We start from the raw sequence: 17,925 nt of genomic DNA, 5'->3' as shown, positions 1-17,925 counted from the left end.
AAACGCACAGAAAAATCTGCATTTTCAAAAATACCCGGGTACGTGTGGACGTAGCCTTAGAAGCTAATGATCAAACTTATAGCCCCCATGACATCTCAGCAGTACTACTGTTGGCCCTAACTGTCCCTCATAGTGTTGCATTTGTTTAATGCACTCCAGCATGCACATATCCCAGAGTGCAGGGAGACACTAAAGAGTCATTTGGTGATGGCTACGTTCACCTTTGGTGTTATCAGCAGACCTTTTCCATTATAGTTTTCCTTTTAGTGCATTTGCAGTATTTTAAGCTGTATAGCAACACCATCACACCCTGATTAACACCTAAAGCCTGCATTATGTTCTTTGTAATGATAATACTTTTTTTTAATCTCTAACTGCTGCTCCTCTGCTGGCTTCCAGAAGCTAGCCAATGAGTAGCAATTGGGCTTTTAGGGAGGAGCTAAAACTGCTTGTTACAGCTCTTCAGCTGAAGAGCTGCATAGCAGGCAGTATGAATATAAATAATTTTTGGGTGTGTGTGATTCAGGAAAAACTGCTGAGTCTTAACATAAAAATGGAAATCAGCATCATATTTAATATTAATATTTTATATATTATATAAATATTTGCACTTTAAACAACTGCCTGCGTTGCATAACGCGGCTGCTCATCTGTACTCGCCTCCATCGCCTCACTGTTCTCTCTCTTTTCCTTTAGGTGTGGTTTACGGCTACAAGGGTCTGCTGCTGCTGCTGGGCATTTTTCTGGCATACGAGACCAAGTCTGTCTCCACAGAAAAAATCAATGACCATCGGGCCGTGGGGATGGCTATTTACAACGTTGCTGTGAGTCCGTAAAGAAACAGCTCCATCATGCCTAAGCCCATTTCTGGGTGCGGCGGTTTAAATTTTTACAGCTGTCTTGCTTTTGTAGGATGTGGAATAACAAAGTGGCAATAAGTATGGTTTTTATTACTCCGTAGCACAAAATGCCCGCAGTATATCAGCGCGGAGTTAATCAATGCCAGTGGTCCATGATTACTTTGGAGCTGAGATTTTTTTTGTTCCAGAAGTTACTTTCCTGCTCGTTCAGCCAGGTAGCTCGGCCAGCTCTCGAGAGGCAATACATTACAGGTTCTGGTCATTTATAAAAGTTAATGTCACAGGTAATTTAAAGGAACTCGGCATAACTTGTGATCAGCGATACGTACATCCCTTAAGTAAACTGCAGGCATCACTCTTTAGCATGCAGGATGTGCTTGTACTGTGGCGTGAAAGCTAATATTATTCAAAGCAGTGACAGCATAAACAAGATCACAATTATATTACACTAGCTTCTGCAAAAAACAAGTGAGAAGGGGCCGCTGACTTACAGGGAGGCAGGGGAGGTAGACGGGCTTGTTCCAGACAGGAAGAACCGAGGGATGACATAAGATAAATAAGGATTATTATGAATGGTCCTGGAATAAGAATACAGCACTGAAAATGAGCACGATTGGTCCATATTATGCTTCTATTAGTTGCCCATACATGACTACAATGCTTTGTGTGCACCTACAGTTGGGAGTAAATCTTTAATTCAAATTTTAGAGTCAATTTAGATCCAACAAGGAAGTTAATATTCATCTTGATCTGGGATTTACATATATATATGTATATATTAGGGGTGCAACGATAGTATAGATATTGAACTGTTCATACAGTGCTTTCGGTTCAGTACGCATATGTATCGAACAATACAAATTTTTTAATTTATGTTATCAACTTTCCTTCTGACGATGCTGTCTGTGTTGAGCGCTCAGTGGATCTGCGCTCGACAGTGCAGCCTAGGCGGAGTAGTCGAACGCAGATTCACTGAGCTCAGGGCAAGCTAGCAGACAGAAGCTAAGCTCGTTGCAACATGGCAAATTGAACCTCCCCCACTCATTCAGATCTGGCGTTTGGAACTATTTTGGTTTTCATGTGACGTATGACCCTGAAGGTAAGCGCGTCATGGACAAAAGTAAAACAGTATGTTGGATGTGCCACGCAATGCTCAATTACATTGGTGGGAACTAGTGCGTTAGCGCAGTTAGCTTGTTAACGTGTTGACGCTGTCCAGCCCCACGCTAGGGGCGATCCGCGGTAGCTCGTTAACGGAGATTTGCCGTGTTGTGGCGTTAACGTCATTTCAACGAGATTATCGCTGACAGCACTAGTGGGAACACAACGAATATGACTGCACATTTACTCTGACATCATCCTAGTGCAAAGACAAGTGGAAGCAGACAAAAACAACAAGCACGCATGCTACAAACTTTAGCCGAGTCATTTAGACAGCCGTTAGCACATGATTCTCCTTATGGGGACCTGATATGTTTAATATGCTGCTGAGAATATAGCCCAGAAGAAGCGTATAGTATAGCTTTTATTTTGGAAAGAGCCATTTCTCTGTAATAAACTCTCTTTTCCAAAGATGAGGGATTTCTCCATGAGATAGATTTTTTTTATTACTTTGTTGTTTCAGCAACATTAAATTTAAAAACTGTACGTTTGAGTTAAAATATATATTTATAATTTTAATAAATGACTAATTAAAAAGGCATGAACTTTTTTTTTTGTATCGAAAAAATATCAAACTGTGACACCAAAGTATCGAACCGAACCGTGAATTTTGTGTATCGTTGCACCCCTAGTATGTATGTGTATATGTAAGTATGTTTTTCTCTTAATTTCAGAGCCCCTATTGCATTTCTATCCAAATCATTCTGCTGCCAGCTCCAGGTGCTGCCTCATCGTACCTGCGCTGCTATGATACTCTTATTTCATGTCTTGTTTGCAAAGTGCAAACTCAAAGACATTTCACCGTGAAGTAAATGTTAAATGAAATCAAAAGAATACAAAGCAGACTGTTACTGCGCAGCACTCAGGTGCAAGCCAACCTTATCAGAGTGCTGCAGTTCAGCTTTAGTGCTGGGCATGTACTGCGTGATGCACAGTGCGGGTAATGCAAAGTGTATCTCTGAGACCACATGCACAGTATGGAGTTATCCCATCCCATGGCAGCAATAGGTTTAAAAATGCACCCATTTGGGCACTAAAGAACGGCAGTAAAAGCAGCCGTCAGTCATAAACATTTTTCAGCGGCTGTTAATAGCAAGTGAATCATCTTAAACGCAGGCACCTAGGATGCACTTCACACTGGAATAGCAGCCATTATGTTCACCGTAGCCACTTTAGACAAATTCTCGCTGCCATTTCCTGACACTCTTGACACAGACTAACTTTGCAATTGATGTAAAATGTCTGCAGGAGAAAAAATAAAAGTTGTTTCTGTTGCTTTAACTGCCAGCAGAGTTTTTTTTCCCTGTTTTGATCAAGAGAAGGCAAACGTTTTTTTTTAGGTTGCTGTTTTTAACTGACATTTTCCTGCACTGGCCCGAATCCCCATTAATACATGAATAAGAAAGCCCCCTAATGAGCAGCTGCACATTTATCATCGTATACTCTGTGGATATATCATTAATAAATGGACAGATCTCGCCTCATTTATCGAGGAGAAGATTCATCATCCATCCATCATTTATGGTTGTTTATGATGTCATTAAATGCAGCTTTGCGTGACCATTTCGTCCCATGGCTCCGCAATGCGAGTCGCGTCTAATGTTGCTATTTTATCTTATAATATTCACATTTCGGTTTTATGACGATGTCAATAGTTAATGGCGTCTGCGAAGGGACCTCCTTCCTCTTTGCTAAGTTGTGAGCTCCAGGCCCTGATGAGATGACAGTGTGGAGATTGTCAGCACGCCGTTGCCACTTCAGTCATGACTTTTTAATGCTGTTTTCACACGGGAGCCCTCCCCGGAATGATAAACAGATGCCTGATGCTTTTACGGATGTGATTTTCCTCCCCTCTCATCCTGTCGCTTCTCCAACTCTTTATTCTCCACCTCCTGTCCTCCAACCCTACCTCCCTTCTTTCTTTTTCCATTTAATCTCGCTCTCCCCTTTGTTCTCACTTCTTTCTCTCTCTCTGTCTTCCTGCAGGTGTTGTGCCTGATCACAGCTCCGGTGACTATGATCCTGTCTTCACAGCAGGACGCCTCCTTTGCCTTTGCTTCTCTAGCTATCGTCTTCTCCGCCTACATCACACTGGTGGTGCTCTTTGTACCCAAGGTGCTCCTGCTCATGATTGACACCTTTTAAGATGCGCTGACATTCATAGTGAAGTGAAACTGAGGGTCAAACATTTCAAATTCAGCATCTTTAGGAACGAGCTGCAGCCTGTAGCGCACGGCAACCGCGATCACGTTATTCACTCTGAGCTTTTTTGTTTCCCAACTGCATAAACACGCTTTGATGTTTGAGTGTAACGCAACATCAGACCAGCTCAAATCATATCTGTCTTACCGTTTCACCATTAAGGTAATAATCTGCGAAATTTCTTGCTGGGAGCTTTTACATTTGTAGCTGCCGTAAACATTTGGAGTAGGGAAAAATAAATCTTCTGCAACAAACAAAGTGAGACATTTTACACGTCTGGCCGTGCCGTGGGTTTTTTGGGTTGTTATGAACAGAAGAAGAGCCGCGCGGTGCACATGCTGCAGACAGAAGGAAGAGGGCCGCTTACAGAAATTCAAATTTCATTAACAGGAAATCACAATATCGTCTCCACCTTTTGATTATCAGGATATTTGTGGGAGCTCACTGCAGCAGCGAGTGCTGAACTTGTCACTAAAGTCAAATAAAAGTCTTCAGTGATGAATAATATTTTTAAGCCTTTAGAGAAATGTGAGTGATTTGGCTGAGAGGGCTGCAAATATTAAAGATGTTTTATTAGGAGCTCTGAATAGATGCATTATTCATTGGGCAGCCGGTCTCAGTCCTGATTTTCTTCTTTATTGAATTCCTGTCTCTGCGACGGTCCAGATGCGGCGTCTCATCACCCGCGGCGAGTGGCAGTCGGAGCAGCAGGACACCCTGAAGACCGGCTCGTCCACCAACAACAACGACGAGGAGAAGTCCAGGCAGCTGGAGAGGGAGAACAGGGAGCTGCAAAAGATCATCCAGGAGGTGAGGACGCATTAAACAGATGCACATATTATTATTATTAAATGTGCACATCATACGATACAGATTCCAGTTTAACCCGGAGTTCACCCTTGAAGGCGATAGATACACTACACACTCGTAAAAAATCACTGTGCAGATATCTTATGTAATTCATTTATTATGTATGTTTATGTGGCACTGAGAGTGCTGCATGTGTGAACAAAGATATGCTGCAAGATGTTGCAAACGTGATGACCTCATTGCCTAACAGTGTTGGTCAGTAACTAATTACTGATTACTTCCCCAAAAAAGTAATCCCATTACTTTACTGATTACTTATTTTCAAAAGTAATTAATTACTTAGTTACTTAGTTACTTTTTAAAAACACGATTTACAACCTGAATAGGTGATAAAGCGATAGATCTTTCAGCCCAGTTCTACTTTTTCTACATAATCATCATACAAAATGTAATCAAATGGAAAAGTCTCTTTTTAAAACTTGTTTTATTAGTTTTAATCTTTTAACTTTATGCATCAAGCAAAAATTTAATTATCTGCAACATTCTCTGACTGGAAGAAATTAGTTTAATATTTAAACCTATTTTCTGCACATTCCAGCTCATAAAATAAAATATTTTTTTGTGTGTTTACACTCAGTCTTTCAAATAGATGCAAGTAAAACACAGCAGAAAATAAATAAAGTCAAAGACTAGCGGTCCTGTTGCTCTATTTTCACCTGTAAAGCAGGAGTGGGGTAGGCGGAGGGTTACCCTGGTGCAGGTGTGCAGCGGTCAGTGGAAGAATCCGCGAGTTTCTCTGTGAGTTTCCCATTACGTCGTAGCTACTCGGAGCTTGTTTGGAAGTTTAGGGGTTTTTTCGCTGTAAAAAGAAGTTTTCTTCCCACGCACAACGGACACTAATGTTTTTGTCACTTTTTATGGAATCAAACTCAAAGTAAGGTCAGTACTTCCACGCTTTAAACGCTGCACGCTCATACTCTCTCTGCACTCGATATATGATCCATTGTTGATCTGCACACAGCTGTTGTCACGAACGTCGCACTTGCTTACGTCACTGTCATGAGACATTCTCGCAAAAAAATCACGGTTTTAGTAACGCAGTAACGCAGCGTTCCTACGGGAAAGTAACGGTAATCTAATTACTGTTTTTGCGATAGTAATCCCTTACTTTACTCGTTACTTGAAAAAAGTAATCGGATAACAGTAACGCGTTACTGCCCATCTCTGTTGCCTAATATGTGCATAGAAATGCTCTTAACCTGCACGGTAATTAATGCATGTGGAAAACTCCCTTTAAGTGTATTTGTGTGTTAGTGTGTCGGATCATTATAAATCAATAGACAATAGAAATGATGGATATAAACACTGTGATGGTGCCGTTTGAAATCCTGCTATGAAGCATTTTCACCATCGCAGTCTGCACACTCATTGGCTGACAGCTCATTAGCCAATGAGCTTACCTCGGATAATCTTTGTTTTTAATTATATTAATGACTAAGGTAACTTAGCATGTTAAAAGTATAAAACTAGTGCCTGAGACCCTTAAAGGCTAGACGCTCTCTCTAATTGGAAAACTTGGCACTTTTTGTTGGGTTCACTTCTCAGACCTGGAAGCTCTGTCCGTCATTAAAACGCTCTCTGTCCTGCCGCGATTCTCTTTGTATGGAAACACATTTACCTCGGGGTTGAACAGCAAAGAGTGAAGCTGTTTTCTTGGAGAAGCCTGTCGGCTAAAGCAAAACAATCTGAGGATTTTCAGCCAGAGAAACTGAAAAATAAAGAAAAACAAAAACAGTGTCAGAGGCCAGAAAAAGCAGAGTTTTGATAATGGTTCAAGTTAAAGGGGAAAAAGCTCCGTCTGCATCGACTGAGGAGGAGACTGTTGCGTTCCCAGAGACACAGACTGTGGCTCATCTGATCTTTCAGTCTAAAACTCAATTATTAGAAACCACAGCTGCCACAGAGCGAGTGAGGACATCCAGCAAAGACTGAAGGTTCTTTCGTTTTTTTAATGGCTGTGATTTTAAACCCTAATGGGAACAAATAAAGTCACTGAAACCTTAAAACTACAGTAATAACAGTGTTATGCAACTTTTAGTGAAAGGTTGTCTGTTGCTTTATGTTTTAAAAGTAATCAAAGACCTGCACCTCTTCACTTATTAAATTCATGTTTGATTTAATTCTTTATTATTTTTATTTCAGTTTCGAAAACTTTAATTATGGTGATAAAATTATTATTGTTGTTGCTTAATTTAGGCTTAATTGGGCGACCGTGGCTCAAGAGTTGGGAGTTCGCCTTGTAATCGGAAGGTTGCCGGTTCGAGCCCCGGCTCGGACAGTCTCGGTCGTTGTGTCCTTGGCAAGACACTTCACCTACCGCCTACTGGTGGTGGTCAGAGGGGCCGATGGCGCGATATGGCAGCCTCGCTTCTGTCAGCCTGCCCCAGGGTGGCTGTGGCTACAACTGTAGCTGCCTCCACCAGTGTGTGAATGTGTGTGTGAATGGGTGGATGACTGGGTGTGTAAAGCGCTTTGGCGTTCCTAGGCGGGACTAGTAAAAGCGCTATACAAATACAGGCCATTTACCATTTAAAGATATGTTTTTACGTTTTCTTGGACAGCGTGGTCGTTCTCTAAATGTGATCACGCTGCACAGAGTGAACCATTTACTGTCCCAGTGAGGATGTGTTAGCTTATTTGAAATACCTTTTCAGGAATCTGTGCATTTTCCTGGTAGTTCTGACAATTTCAGAAACAAAGATGTGAATGAAAAAGAAGAAACAACTAGTTAAACATTATAATAATTTTATTGTTGCTGTGGTGATTTTCCTGCTGCCCTCAACCTTTTTGGGATAATCAAACATTCCTGTATGTTGGGAAAGTCCTGCCAATGGAGACGGGTGTTTCAGTTATTGTGTTTGTTTTGCTGTCATCACTGTTAATAACAGCAAAATAACCGTTTTGTTTTCATGTTATTTCTGGCTCACCTTTCTTTATAAGTAACAATTCATTTCATTATCGTCTGTATTTGTATCGCGCTTTACTAGGACCCCAAAGCACTTTACACATCCAGTCACACACACATTCACACACTGGTGATGGCAGCTACATTGTAGCCACAGCCACCCTGGGGCGCACTGACAGAGGCGAGGCTGCCGGACCTCTGCTGATTACTGTAGTGACAGTTTATTACAGCTTTCTATATTTAACATTATTAGATCTGCGGTGGCTCACTGGGTTGTGTTATGTGGCGTTCTGCCATCTCCTTGTAGATATTTAGGCAAGTTTCAGAGAATATTTTAGAGGAAGTAGCACAAGTTCCCTGCAGGTTTCTATGAGTTATATAAAACACTTGTGTTTAAGGTTAAATGTGCTTTTTTAACCTGCAAGGGGAAATTTTACTAACAGCACTAATAATAAAAAATATGAGCAGTGATATAAAACAGCATAAAAAGTCCAATTTTAAATCCTGGAACGATCAGGAGGCTAATGTGCTATGTTCTTCGGGGATCGCCGTCCAGGGACACTTGCTGGGTGAGCTAATCAACATGCATATTCATCCACACATGCTGGTTTGTGTACTCAAGAGTCATAATAGCCCCGAACCTGTAATAACATCTTCTGATATCTTGTTTTGTCACCCAAACGGTCCCAAAGATATTTCACTCGCATAAATCACACAAGCTGAGCTGAAACCCACAAATGTATTTCACTGGGAACATTTCTGAAGCAGTTAATCAGATATCAGAGTTGCTTTTATTTTTAATCAGTTTAATTATTATTTTTAAAATGTACTTATTAACCTACAGAGACAGAGTGCAGTTATGTCCCGTCCACACAGGAGGGGAAATGAATGTCTCTCTCTGACTGTTGTGTGAAGGTGACTCCTTGTCAGATCCATCTGCAAGCAAAAAATGGAAAATGACTAAAAGCTGCTGTGTGGTGGAATCCACCGGCAGCAGAGTGAGGGACCCAGAAATGTGATTTTTTTTTTTATGGACTTTATAATTGGAAAAAGTTTCAGGAGCACAAAGTGAGACGTCGGCAGAAAGAAGGGGTTGTTTATAATCCTGACACTCAGGATGTGAGGAGTTTATCAAAAAGTAATGTGAATAAATTACTAATTTACTTCCTGAAGAAAGTAATTTGTTACTCTTCTTGTTACATTACTTTTGAATTTCTCTGCATCATTGCCCAACTTACATTTTCACATAATTATTAGTTTACAGTATAAAATTGCAGCCACTGACAAAAACCCTCTGACAAAGACGAGTTTTCATTGGACATCAACTCATAACATTCAATATTTAGTATTTACTGCTGTTTACACTTAGCTAGATTAATGCGATGGTGTTGTTTAGTATGTTGCTTTGTTTCTTTTTGCTTGTTTTCTCTTCTTTTTCTCTCAACAGGTGATCCAGGAGATTTCTTTTTCCCTTTCTCACTGTCCCTCTCCCCTTCTGTTTTTCTTTTCCTTCCTCTTTCTTTCTCCCTTTCCTATCCCTCACTCATGTCTGTCCCGTCTGTAACAACTGAAAATAAAATAAAATAAATAATAAAAACAAAGCCGTGATGATCCATTTGGCAAAATAAATCCATTGGGTCTCCTTGTTGGTCTTCAGACAACAACTCTGACGGCTAAAGAACCAAATGGGACAGAAAAGAAACAAAGGACATCAACTCATAGTTACTTTTCTGAACACCAGATAGATTTTAAATCAGATTCTCTAAAGTCCTGCACAGTATGGAAAAACACTTCTCCTGTCCCTGCGGCGAAATCACATCATCACGCCAACCCTGGCTAATTTAATGTTGGCTAATTTAAAGTGACTGATGTGTTTACTTTAATGCTTTCTGCCACAGAACAGCGACTTCAATGACCCTGAAACAAATGGATCAGAATTAGCTGACTAACATTCTTCATTGTTTTCACCATCAGCTGCAGCAGCTCATACAACAGAACATGTTTATGCCTCCAGGTTTTTGTCTCAAAGTCAAAAAGTTTTATTTTATTTTCACATTTTGTTCTACATCATTGTCAGTGTTGGGAAGGTTACTTTTAAAATGTATTCCATTACAGAATACAGATTACATGCCCCAAAATGTATTCTGTAACGTATTCCGTTACGTTACTCAATGAGAGTAACGTATTCTGAATACTTTGGATTACTTAATATATTATCATGCTGTTTACAACTACATGAATGTACTATTGCTGTGATTTATTACTGTTACTGAAGGTCCGCGGCTCCGAACCGTAGTAAAGGGACCTCTGGCTAATACGGTGGGTTCTGTGTCGGCTCGTAGCCGAAAACTAGCTTTACTTTGTTGTCTGGGTCAACTTTGCTAGCAGAGACAGAGAGAGGTGTTGAAAGGCTGCTCCAACAGAACTTATTGTTTTTGGAGGAAAACACGAACACGGTGTACAGTCTAGTCTTAATAGCTTACTTACAACTGGGCTCGTCAGGCTCTCTTCTTGGCTGCAGTGGTTATTATTATATTTACATGCTTCCAGCTCCCGTTTCTGCTCGATGACAGCTCGTACTTTTCCTTTTTCTCCCTCCCTCGCTCACAGACACATAACGGGTATGGCAGTCCATTCTCCCTGCAGCACGGACTACACTGCCCATGATGCTACATTCTTTAGAGCTATACCTGTAGCATTCTGCCTGTTAGCTTAGCACAACAACAACAACAGGCGCTCTCTCACCCAGGAAACACGCAGAGAGAGAGCGTCACCCTGTAACCATGGCAACCGTAACGCTGCCGCCTGGAACAACAGAACGTAGCTGTCAAACAAAACCCAAACAGTCCTGACCCGCCACAATATGAAACAGGGAAGTACCGCCGTGTAATCCATTTATTTCAACAAAGTAACTGTATTCTAAATACCACCTTTTTAAACGGTAACTGTAACGGAATACAGTTACTCATATTTTGTATTTTAAATACGTAACGGCGGTACATGTATTCCGTTACTCCCCAACACTGATCATAAATACTTCAGTAAACACCCCGCTTGTGAATTTTGAAACCTTTGTGCATCTCAGAGAAAGTGTTCACTAATGATCAACTAAATAAGAACACAGAAGTTATCTGGGAAATTCTGCATCATCATAAATGTCAAGTTACGTGACCTGGTGCACGACCTACTGATCGCACATACACTTCAACAAACTGACATCAGGGAAAAATCCCACAGTTTTTGTCAAAGGAACTCAGGCAGGTTTAACTTCATGGCTGACCACCAGAAAAGTGTTTGTTTGTTTGTGCTTTTCTTCTTCTGAGAGCTGATATAAAATCTGTGACACGCTTGTGCTGCAGTTAGTGTCAGTCACGCGCTGATGCTTCGGCCCCCGGGGCTGCGTGCCGATCACATGACAAATATCTGCTCTGGATCGTCGTAGGAAAGCTTCAGTTTGTAACTGCAGACTCTGGTTGTGTTTTCAGAAAGAAGAGAGGGTTTCGGCGCTCCGCAATCAGCTGGCTGAACGACAGGCTCTACGTAACCGCCGCCAACCCTCCGCGGGCCAGAATCAGAACCACAATGCCCCGCCTCCTTCTTCTCAGCCAGATCCCAAGTCCCTGCTCCCTCCGCCCGGCTATCCCAACCCGACCACGGACAATCATTCCCTCCCACCTTCCTTCTCCAACTCCTCCAACCTCTACCCAGCAGACAGCAAGATGAGCCGCAACCACTGTCACAACAGCCAGATCCCGCTGCTGTATAAATAGGTGAAACACGGGAGGGTCCGGGCGGGGGAGGCGCACACGAGGGACACAGAACAGCACGAGACACTGTGAGTTTCACTTGTTTGGCCAACGAGCACAGCGGAGTAGTGACACTGTTTTAAAACACGGCGTGGAAGCTGAAGCGAGTACACAGGAGCGCTTTACACTCGGGGAGAGTCACACAGGTAACACCCATCCTCTACGTTTTGATCTCACTGTGTTCGACCCAGAAACACGGCACACGCGGCGGCTCGACGTGGCGACAAGCACATCTAAGACTAGCAGCACACGGCGTCTTTTTCAAAGACCAAGCGAACAATAGCCTCTTAATCATTCCGCTCCCTCATTCGTTATCCGGTTTCGTTGTGGAGACGCAGTGTCGAGGATCTTCAAAGGATGTGTTTGTGTCTTTGCTATATCGTCTCCACATTTTGTCTCGAGTTCATTAACTAGACAGACATGCGGTAGTGATTTATATTGGTCTGTAATATTTGATTGTTTTGTCATAGAGTTGTTGTTCTATTCTCTGTTAAGCTTTCAGGAGAGTTGTGAAAACTGAAGTTCGCAAAGGGACAAAGCAATGTACAGTTTTGACTTTTTTCCCCCTCTAGTGTTTCCTCTAAGAGCAGCCGAGAAGCTCAGAAGCGAAAATGTGCATTATTAAACAGCCATAATTTAAAACGGCCAGGGAGCTAAGCATGCATGGATGTCTGTTGTCGGGACTGTGTGTTCAAGTACAAAACTGCATTTTAATAAGCTAGTTCCTTATTAGACCCATGTTGAAGAAGACGATGATCAAAGTTACTGATGAATGAGGACAGTTTTGATAGCTTTGGGCTTTGAAATCATATTTTACATGTATTTTTTGAAGTTTGTGTTTATTTAGCAGTACAGTACAGTAGGAGACGTCAAGCATCTAACGTATCTTGCAGATATTGTCATCTACAGCAGCGGTCCCCAACCCTCGGGCCTCGGACCGGTACCGGTCCGTGAGTCGTTTGGTACCGGGCCGCGAGAGTTGAGGCTCAGGTGTGAAATGTCTAGTTTTCAGGGTTTTTATCGGTTTTCAGCTTTATTTTGTTATCGTTTTTATCGTTTACTCGGTTTTCCTGGGTCTTTTCACGTGTTATGAATAAATCTTCTTTTTTTCGGTACCGGTACTAGTTTTATTTTGTTGTATTTATCCGCGACACCTTAAAGGCCGGTCCGTGAAAATATTGTCGGGCATAAACCGGTCCGTGGCGCAAAAAAGGTTGGAGACCGCTGATCTACAGTCCTTCGGGGTCGTCCTCTTGTGCACATCTGGATCTTATCCTGCACTGCTGCTGACCCTACTTTCAAATCACCATTTGGGGCCCTTAGCTTCAGCACTGGGGCCAAACACCAGTTATCAGTGGAAATACACTCTGTGTAGTCCAGGAGGTCGGGAGTGCAACCAGGATGTTCACGAGGAGTGAAATTTTCCGAACGTTTAAAAGGTTAAACGCAGTAAATCTTTCGTTCTGTCATCGTTTAAGCACATTGTTGACGTCGCCTCCTGAGGGTCAGTTGTTTCTTGGCATTTCAAGGGTTAAACATTGTAAATTTGTCACTCAGCCAGATTTAGCTCCTTGGAAATCCATCGTCAGCCCCAAAATAACTGGTGGATACATGGAGGTGCATATATGAGGTTGAATGGTCCTCGGACAGAGAATGGAAGTGTTCCAGATGTGCACAAGGAGACTGCATTGAATGGGATATCAGACAAAGTTTGATTTTTATCTGTGGAGTCCTGGAAATATTTGATGAGTAATCACCATCACTTACCATGATGACCGAGGCCCAGCTGTCTATCCTGGCTGCCTAATTTCACGGGGGTACAGTTCCCCGTCGAACACGTTCATATACAGTCTGCAAAACCGGAGCCATCCAAATTCCAACATACCTAATAGAAGCACAGTCTGTACTTTCTGCCTTTTGTAAATCTGAACCACTTTATGTTTCGACAGCAGTGAAACGTCGAGGGCTTCTGTGACGGCTGTTACTGTAGATATGCGGAGAAAGCACAATTTTTTTATACCTGTAAATCTGTTCCCCGTCATACTCGTAAACTTAGTTTTTTGTGTCGTATGTATACGTACATGACTTTTCCTTTTTCCCACAGACGATTGGGAACGAAGCTAATTTCTTTTCTTCATCTTTTGCCTTCAGCTAAGTGGCGAAAGCATCCACGAAGGACTTAAAGTGACGTGACATAGTGTATTTATTCGGCAGTTAATGCGGATGTACTATTTCATTCATGAGCTATTTCCAGATTTTATAAAGCAATGACGCCTGAATGACGCCGTTAGCAGGTAACACAACACTTTGTCAAATATTTTTAAGTATCTGTAAATCACAGTGTGCACTTTAAACCGAACAAACGATTCCGCTCTGTGTCGCTGTCACTCGGTTTAGCTCAGGGTTTGGGGAGGACCGTCAAAGTCAACTTAAATGAATGAAATAGGCCATATTTATTAACTGTGCAGTACCTTGATCACTTGATAGTGTAGTATACGAATGCAGAAATTACTTCAGAAATGTTCTATTATCTTGCACATATATGAGAATATACATGGATTTGGGGATATTTGTATTCACTATATCTAAGATATTAAATGTTGATATATTTCAGAGTATGTGTATGCAGATATATGGGTACCATAAATAAAATATTTGTTTTTTCACTGGGTATTTCTCGTGTTTTAATTGATACGTTTTAAAATAAGTGGACATATTATATGTCATGTTTGCTCATGTTTGCACTATCCACTAGATGTCACCAGTTATTTGTTTTTCTGATTTGCTCGGGCTGTTTTGACCAATTCAAGTGAAACTTGATATTTGTCTCCAGGTCGGCTCTGCAGGACTCAAAAAACCAAATAAACCCAGAAGAAAAGCTCATTAAACAAAAGCTAGAAGCACAATTTGACACGATGACCGACTGTAAAGCCCAGTGGGAACCTCATTACCGAGACAATGAGTGGATGTTTGCCTCGCATATGAAACAAAAGTAGACAAATTGCTCCCAAGTGCGTCCGTTATTTGTATGATGTGTGTTTATAGATGATGACGGTCTGACGAACCCAGCTGTGCCACAGTCCCATGATCCCTCATCTCGCACAGCTTCCCGTTCCGTCTTTTTTCAGCTGACTGAAAACAAGGTATGTGGTAACGCACAGGGTTGGTGTCGAGAACGAGAGAAGCTTTTGTGTGTGTGGGGGTGGGTGGCTGCCATTGGGGAAAACCCACTCTGAGCTGAGGCTTCTGTGGGCCTCCACCTGACACAGCAGTCGGCAAGAGGCAGAAAAAAAGCAGGAAATTCCCCTCCGCTTGTGTGATCCAACAAAGGAAGTATTTGCTGGCTGTGGAGGAATTTCATAGCAGCTTTTGCCAACTACAGTGTGTGTGTGTGTGTTTGTGTGTGTGTGTGGGCTGCAGTGCCAGCTGGACAGACTTCTAACTATTAGAAGAGACCATTCTCTGTAGTTTTCTGCATTTTTATTCTTTTCACAACTTATATAAATACCTTTAAAGCCCCGGTCCCAGTGATTTAAATACAAATAAATACAAATAAATACATACAAGCTATGACAGCACCTCTGTATCTGAACTCTTGAGCCAAAGAGCCTTGTCATCATCTGATACAGCAGAGGAAATCTAGCCTAATACAATCTCCGGTCAGTATAAATAATACGTCAAAAGTGCCTAAAGTAGAAACAATGTTGCAAACTGTTACAGTTTATATAGTTTAAAAAAATCAGCCTAACGTTTTCAGCTGGGAATTTCATCTCCATTGAGATTTCAATATTTAAACATCACCATGTGGATGAAATAAAAAACTATATGTTCACATAGTTTTTAAGCTCCATGCAGCTTTTCCTGCTCAGAGCAGAGAGTCGTCTCAAAGTGCAAACACGCCAAAGAAGGTCCTTCCTTCGTCCGTCTCCAGCTCCGATAGCTGGTTGGTTTCTGTCCACAGCGTGTCTCCTTCGTTCAGCTGAAACACGGCGCCCAGGTAAATGGCGTTGTACCAGCCGTGGTCTGAGAAGCTATCCTGAACGGTGTCTTGGCATGCCGACCTCAGGGCGCTCATCAGAGTCGAGGGGCTTCCCACGGACTCTGAGTAGCGCGAGATCCTGTGGCTGAGAATTGTGAGGCTTTTTTCCTCGTCTTCATCGTCGTCGCTATTCCCGCAGATCACCCTGAAGGATGCCTGGCTGTAGACGAAGTACAGGCCGGTGTGTGGGATGATGATTTTGTTGGCCTCCAACTTGAAGCCGCCCTGAGCGAACGCCTGGCCTTGACCGTTCCTCCACTCCAGACGACCTTTTGAGTCGCTGCCTGCAAGTAAAGATCAGAAACGTTACAGCCTCGAAATACCAGAGTGTGAATTACTGACAGGTTTGTTATTTGGAGAGCAGAAGGAAGTATTGACTGAAGCTAATGAATGACTTATGGGACTTCCTTATAAAAGAAGAGAGCTACCGATATCACAGAGGGAGAAGAAAAAACTCAGAAAAGCTCCTTTGAAGGCTGAGATTATGAGCCTTTTGTTTGCTGAGGACCAAATCAAGGTAAGCGGTGACTCACCTTCTAGGTGGATGGCTGCCTTGGCTTTGCTGCTGATCCATTTTAGCGTGGAGTGGGGCTCTGAAGGAAGGAAGAAAAAATGTCTCAAATAATCCACAAAGACTCAAATGTAGCTCTCAAAACCTCTCATAAGCACCAATGTGTATAATCACCTGGTTTTTCGCCAGTGTTCTTCGCCTTTAGAGCTTCTGGCTGTCCTAATTGTGTCTGCATGGAGGAAAAAGAATCCTTAGATACATATATAGACACACACAGAAGGTTTTGAAAGACTTTTCATCATAATCAAGAAGATGAGATGCTCCTTACCATCCTTTCTGGCCTCGTATTCCAGTACCAGGCAAACAGCAGGACACCTGCTAAACAAAGAGCCACGACGACGAGGACGGCGCACACCTTCCATATCCACTCTGCAGGTGATTTCTTCTCAACTAAAACTACAGTCTTCGCCTCAGGACCGGCCTCGACATCAACCGGTGCGGTTGTGTATGCAACCATGCTGTGCACAAAGCCTCTGCCGTGTGATCTGTAAAGAAATCCAGAAACCGAACAGTTGTCTGTGTCTTCTGTGCCGACACTTCTCTCTTTGAGCGTGCTGTTTGTGTTGAGAGTGAACTTCTGCTGGAGAGTCTGTAGTATTTATGCAGCTGCAGGGGAAACTCCAGTGATGTCACCGTGTAAGTGGAGACAGCGCAGCAGCAACAGCGGTGGCAGCAGCGCAACCGGGGTCATGGAGAAAGGAGAGTGAGAGGGAAGGAAAAGTCACAGAACATTTAGCGGAGTGTCACCGCAGGAGTTATGGTTTCAGGATGGGAAAGTGGTTGATGGCGACTTTTGGTTTTCTAAAAAAATGATACACAGATATTCAGACACACACACGATGCGAGACAGACGCAGAGTTGCACCACACTGTGTCTGAGGTTAACTCGTACAGCTCACCAACATTTTGAGGTCAGAAAAGCGACATTATAAATAAACAACCCCCACCGTGACTCGTGTAAATTATTAGTAAAGTCTTCACAGTACACTGACATAATAGCTTATCTCCAAATCAAATCTACACATTTTTCTCTGGCATGTAGTGCAGCTCTAGTAACTAGAGTGTTTTTGTTGCTCAGAGACGTCTAGCTTGCCTTTACTTGTATTTCACAGAAGTATTATTTATGCTCAAAGCTCTTTTGAGAAACAGGAAGCCTTACACTCAAAAAAAGTACATTCATGCTGTTGTATTCATGTTGTTGTATTCTTTTTACCCATAGACTGTATATAAAAGATGGCCACAACTACCACAAGGTCTCGTTTTTGCCATGTAGGTTTTTGTCAAGCCATAAGTGGCCATTATTTGCCCAGAGGGCGGTGTGCTAACATCCGAGTTTAAACTAAACCGCTTGCTTACTAAACTACCTCTAGTGGCCATTAGAGAAACTGCAGTTTTGCGGACATCCTCTTTTGGAGTTATTTTTGTGCCACAGAAGTTGTTATTCTTGCTGTACCAAAAAACATGCAAAAAAGCCACAAGTGTGTAAATGGCCTGTATTTGCTTTACTAGCCC

At 42.2% G+C, this 17,925-nt stretch overlaps 2 protein-coding genes across 5 annotated transcripts in view; one reads left to right on the top strand and one right to left on the bottom strand.

Annotated features, from left to right (window-relative positions):
- The window catches only part of gabbr1a (gamma-aminobutyric acid (GABA) B receptor, 1a), a 163,235-nt gene extending 148,765 nt beyond the window's left edge, over positions 1-14,470 (top strand). For 3 of the 4 annotated variants that reach the window (XM_085177252.1, XM_085177250.1, XM_085177251.1), the window contains 4 exons: positions 697-824; positions 4,008-4,136; positions 4,890-5,033; positions 11,484-14,470. In XM_085177252.1, coding sequence (XP_085033378.1) covers positions 697-824; positions 4,008-4,136; positions 4,890-5,033; positions 11,484-11,768 — 686 coding nt within the window. In that variant the 3' untranslated portion in view covers positions 11,769-14,470. The remainder of the gene's footprint in view (positions 1-696; positions 825-4,007; positions 4,137-4,889; positions 5,034-11,483) is intronic. The other variant, XR_014876846.1, reaches the window with a different exon arrangement.
- tnfb (tumor necrosis factor b (TNF superfamily, member 2)) lies at positions 14,071-17,503 on the bottom strand. Its single transcript, XM_085177271.1, has 4 exons — positions 16,683-17,503; positions 16,529-16,583; positions 16,377-16,436; positions 14,071-16,127 (listed from the first exon to the last, which is right to left on the bottom strand). Exons 1-4 carry the CDS (start codon positions 16,869-16,871, stop codon positions 15,688-15,690), a joined length of 744 nt encoding a protein of 247 aa, XP_085033397.1. The 5' UTR covers positions 16,872-17,503; the 3' UTR covers positions 14,071-15,687.
- Positions 17,504-17,925: the final 422 nt, after the last annotated feature.

This window comes from Neolamprologus multifasciatus, chromosome 11, assembly GCF_963576455.1.
Source record: "Neolamprologus multifasciatus chromosome 11, fNeoMul1.2, whole genome shotgun sequence".
In the NCBI taxonomy this organism is placed as follows: Eukaryota; Metazoa; Chordata; class Actinopteri; order Cichliformes; family Cichlidae; genus Neolamprologus; species Neolamprologus multifasciatus.
This window is presented reverse-complemented; position numbering and strand designations above follow the sequence as displayed.

Bases quoted from the DNA above. Each gene is read 5' to 3' on its own strand.
- tnfb (XM_085177271.1), bottom strand. From the start codon at position 16,871: ATGGTTGCATACACAACCGCACCGGTTGATGTCGAGGCCGGTCCTGAG. The intron at 16,584-16,682 runs GTAAGGAGCATC...TCCTCCATGCAG, and splicing joins ATACGAGGCCAGAAAGGATG to ACACAATTAGGACAGCCAGA. The intron at 16,128-16,376 runs GTGAGTCACCGC...CTTTACTTGCAG, and splicing joins GGCAGCCATCCACCTAGAAG to GCAGCGACTCAAAAGGTCGT.